The following is a 4,364-nucleotide window of genomic DNA, read 5'->3' on the forward strand; positions in this document are numbered from 1 at the left end:
ATTCCTTCACCAAAATAATATATCTCAATACTTCTTTTGCCACTTATTGCAAGAAATTCTTGAGTAATGTAGACTTATAAAGAGACAAAAAACATTTTATTACAAAACCATAACAAAAGCAACATATTTTAGTATAAGTTTGAACATCGCAATCCTCAATTCTTCACTGCCTTACCATGAAAAAACTAAAGCAAGTCGTGCTTGCTTTTCTGTTATTAATTAATCATTTTAATAAATTATAATGATCTAGTTTTCTTTGGATTCTTAGTATTTTTAACTTTTTTACAGTCAACATAGTGAAGCTGTGTTAACATGTGCAACTCTTTGTTTAAAAGTTTTTTTTATACCCACAAGAAAAACTTTCTTTTTTTACATGATTGTGAGCATACAAAAAGCATAACCAGGCATTAAAGCTACTTAAAGGTACATATGAAAAGAAAGTCCTTGTGTATGGGGGGTGGGGAGACTACAGAGGGACTCTTGTCTTGAAAATAGTTGTGAAGCACATGATTGAGCATCAGTAGATATTCCCCACCCGTAGCTAGCGGGGATCCTATCATGTGTTGATTTCGTGTGAAGCTTTATGCCTGGAAGAACTTTGAATTCCAGACAAGATCACATCATTCAAAAGTTCATCTCTGGGATATGGTGCTCTTGCCTGAGTTAACTCCTAATGTGCTGCTTACAACAGTGAAAAGTAACACTGTAGCTCCTGTGTATTGCTTTTGAATGGGAAAGGCGCTCATCAACAGTCTGATAAAGTGATGCATTAAACGTGTAGTATTAAAAGACCAACAACTTAAAAAACAATTCTGAAAAAAAAGAGAAGTGTTAAGCTCTCTCCCTAATGTTCTCTTTTGTTATCGTATGTAGTCAGACCTTTACCTAGTAGAGGCTTCTAATTCCTGAAGTGAAATCCTCTTAGGATCTATTCTCTATTTCTGTTTCGTCCATTGGGTCCTTTTTTTGAAATCTCCATTAGACCCAGCTCATTGGCTGGAGAGGACACACATGCACAAAACAACACACCGTCCAGCAACAGATAGCTCAGTGAAGAGATCGAGAGTACAGCAGTGCATAATTAGCAACTCAAACACAGGGAGGACATTTTTTGTGACAGAGGGAGGTAAGAAAAACTAATCTTAAAGAAAGAAAAAAATCAGCTGAAAGTTGTATAGAAAAGTACATTTTAAGTTTGAATCTATGAAATAGGAGGTTTTTTTGTGGGTTTTTTGTGGGGACACAGGTAATTTTTGGAATAAATTTAGCCATTTATGCTATGTCATCATCTAAAGTATCAAATAGAGAGATTTTTATAAATTCTCTTTTAATTTCTGTATTGTTCGATAGTGAAGGCTTCTGTGCAGAACAAACAGCTCTTTTTTTGGGAGCTGATTTTAGTCATGGGTTCATGTCTTACTGTGAGTCAGCTGCTTACAAAAGTTTACTGCCAAAGCATTTATACATCGTTTAATTTGCTACAGCTAAACAACTCATGGAAAATGCTCACTTGTGAACTGGGAGCTAGATGGTGGCCATAAAGATCATTAGACCAGATCAGCTTTGTGACTGCAGGCAGGAGGGAGAGCTACTGAGAACAGGCCACTTAATCCAGTTAGATATCGGCTCAGCATATGTCACACAGAAATTACACATCAGTGTGTGGTCAAAAGCATATTGTAAAGGGACTATGAACTGACATCTACAAGAGTTGTATGTCTGCATACACAGTAGATTTAAGGGAAAATAGCAAGCAACACAGATTTGTAACAGTTCAGTAATCCTCTTAGACTGCATTAATTTAATTAAACATCATGACTCACTTGGTTTGCATTAGCTTTACCATAGTGCAAAGATATTAATTGTAGCTGTGACTGAGAACAAAGACACATTAAAATGATTATTCCCCCAGAGTTGAGATTATACAGAATATTTATAACAGAGTCTGTCTACTTGTTTTTTTTTCATACAGGCAGCTGAGCACCAAAATGTCTGACAGACTGGTTGAGTTTGAAGAGAAAGCAACCCACACAGGTGAGTAGAGGATCTGTTTTCTGTTAGCACACCATATTTTCCATGCCTATGTTTCAGGTGAATTCTTAGACCTCAGATTTTGAACTGTACGTTCAGACAAAAGTTGAGTATAAAATACCTTCTGACATGATGTTCTTAGGCATACAAATACTTCACAAAGCAATTGGCTTTAAACAGATAAAAGGAAGACTAAATCAGAGCAGAGAACAGTTTAACAGACACTCTAATCTTCTTTTTATTGCGCAACACTGATTTAATTGGTACACTTCCTTGAGGGTTAAGATAATCCCCACTTGAAAACAGGAAACATCACCTGACAGTGACCGGTTAATTGCTGCACAATGTTAAAAAGGTGTAAATCAGTCAAATATTCCTAGTGCACTAAGGTTGAATCTTGTTTGCCAAACCATGCCGGTTGGTTCCCAATAGACTGTATAAATGAATGGCTGAAAATATACTGCTCATTGCACCTCAGAAACGGAATACAAGCTGCTTTTCGCTTTCTCCACAGGTCCAAAAGGGGTTATCAATGACTGGAGAAGGTTTAAGTTGGAAAGTATGGACAGAGAAAACTTGCCTCCTGCAAAAAGAGAACTGCTGAGACAAATGTCATCCCCCAATAAGTCAAAAGATGACTCCAGAGCAAATCTTAACCGCAAGGTACAAATCAATATCCATAGGGTTAAGTCAGTGCTGATCGTGTTTGACTTTATCTGTGTCACGATGTACATATATGCAAGAAAATGGTTTTTGGGGTTGATCTTTGACACTTCACAGTATGAAACAAGCAATTTCCTGCCGTTTCCATAGCGATAACAGTGCGCCAGAGACATTTATATTGTACTTTTTTTTAAGCATTAGAAATGCCATGTGTGGCGTGTGAGTGTGTCTGAAACAAGTCTGTAAATAACCCTGGAATGTAGCACTATAGATTAATGCAAAACAGGATGTAAGAGTGAGAGCAATTCAGGTTTGCTTCTTTGTAATGATAACTTTGTACGTCACCAGTTTGAATTCTCTCAGATGCTGACAAATGCAATCATAGCAAAAAATCTGAACCAACTATTTTCCTTAATATCATTTTTCAGATGAGTGTCCAAGAGTATGAACTGCTCAAGGAGGAGGATGAAGGTTGTCTAAAGAAGTACAGAAGGAGGTGCATGGAAGAGATGCATAGCAAGCTCAGCTTTGGGCCCAAGTTTGAAGGTGTGCATGACCTGGACAGTGGAGAGGCCTTCCTTGAAGTCATAGAGAAGGAGCATCACAGCACAGTGGTAGTTGTCCACATCTACAAGATTGGAGTCAAAGGCTGTGAGCAGCTCAACAGCTGCCTTGACTGCCTGGCCACTGAGTACCCCACAGTAAAGTTCTGCAGGATTGATGCTGTTTCATCTGGTGCCGCTGAGCGTTTCTCTGATGAATATTTACCTACGCTGCTGGTGTACAAGGCTGGAGAACTGTTGGGGAACTTCCTGTCCTGTGTACAGCACCTAAATGAGGAGTTCTTTGCAACTGATGTGGAGGCCTTCCTCAACAGCTATGGCCTGCTGCCAGAGAAAGAGCTTCCTGCAGTGGAAGATGAAGAAGAAAATAATGTAGAGTAAACAAAGAGTTTGGCTACTGAGGGAGAACAGAAGCTATGTCAGGCAACTGGAAAAAGATATTCAAAGAGACAATTTCTAAATAAAATATGACAAGTTAGTCTTTCAGGCTTTGAAATATAGGAAAACACCCTCTAAAACAGTAGTGTTGGATTGTTTTCTAAAGGAAAATATTTACGTCCAGGTGGTGAGGAAGCCTCAGTAACCCCGACATGGGAGCTGCTGAATGGTGTGTGTGTCACAGCAAGGTGAGAAGATGCAGCGTTCCTCATCACCAACCTGATGAAAGCCAAAACAAGCTAACTGTTACTATAACTGCAATAATTTATTTTTTAATGTTAGGAAATGTTAATTCTGTATGTACTTGTATAAAATGATCATTCATAGCCTTTTGTAGCATTCTATTGAGTTGATATATATTCAAGTTATTTATAAATGAGAGGAATGATTAATAAAATGATATCCCCGAATCAGAAATACATCTATATTCAATATCAATGTGGTGTTCTGCTTAAATGAAAGAAAAAAACTCGCACAATTCTCCAGCTTTTACACTACAATGGCTAAAATACTCCTGATGTTTTAAGATTTGTCTTCAAACATACATAATCCTGCCTCTTAAGCCAGTGTGATGAAAGGTGAGTAATATGTCTGGAAAAACCTGAATGAGTCTCATTCTTGCCATTAAAATGTGAACAGAGAGGAAGTAGCTCATTGGCACTGTGAAAG

The 4,364-nt window shown here is 37.9% G+C and overlaps 1 protein-coding gene across 1 annotated transcript; it reads left to right on the forward strand.

Moving 5' to 3' along the window:
* Positions 1-1,103: 1,103 nt before the first annotated feature.
* pdcb (phosducin b) lies at positions 1,104-3,930 on the forward strand. Its single transcript, XM_072389142.1, has 4 exons — positions 1,104-1,126; positions 1,973-2,034; positions 2,546-2,694; positions 3,123-3,930. Exons 2-4 carry the CDS (start codon positions 1,989-1,991, stop codon positions 3,636-3,638), a joined length of 711 nt encoding a protein of 236 aa, XP_072245243.1. The 5' UTR covers positions 1,104-1,126; positions 1,973-1,988; the 3' UTR covers positions 3,639-3,930.
* Positions 3,931-4,364: the final 434 nt, after the last annotated feature.

The sequence above is a fragment of the Leuresthes tenuis genome, unplaced genomic scaffold (genome assembly GCF_036924035.1).
Source record: "Leuresthes tenuis unplaced genomic scaffold, fLeuTen1.0.hap1 SCAF_7, whole genome shotgun sequence".
In the NCBI taxonomy this organism is placed as follows: domain Eukaryota; kingdom Metazoa; phylum Chordata; class Actinopteri; order Atheriniformes; family Atherinopsidae; genus Leuresthes; species Leuresthes tenuis.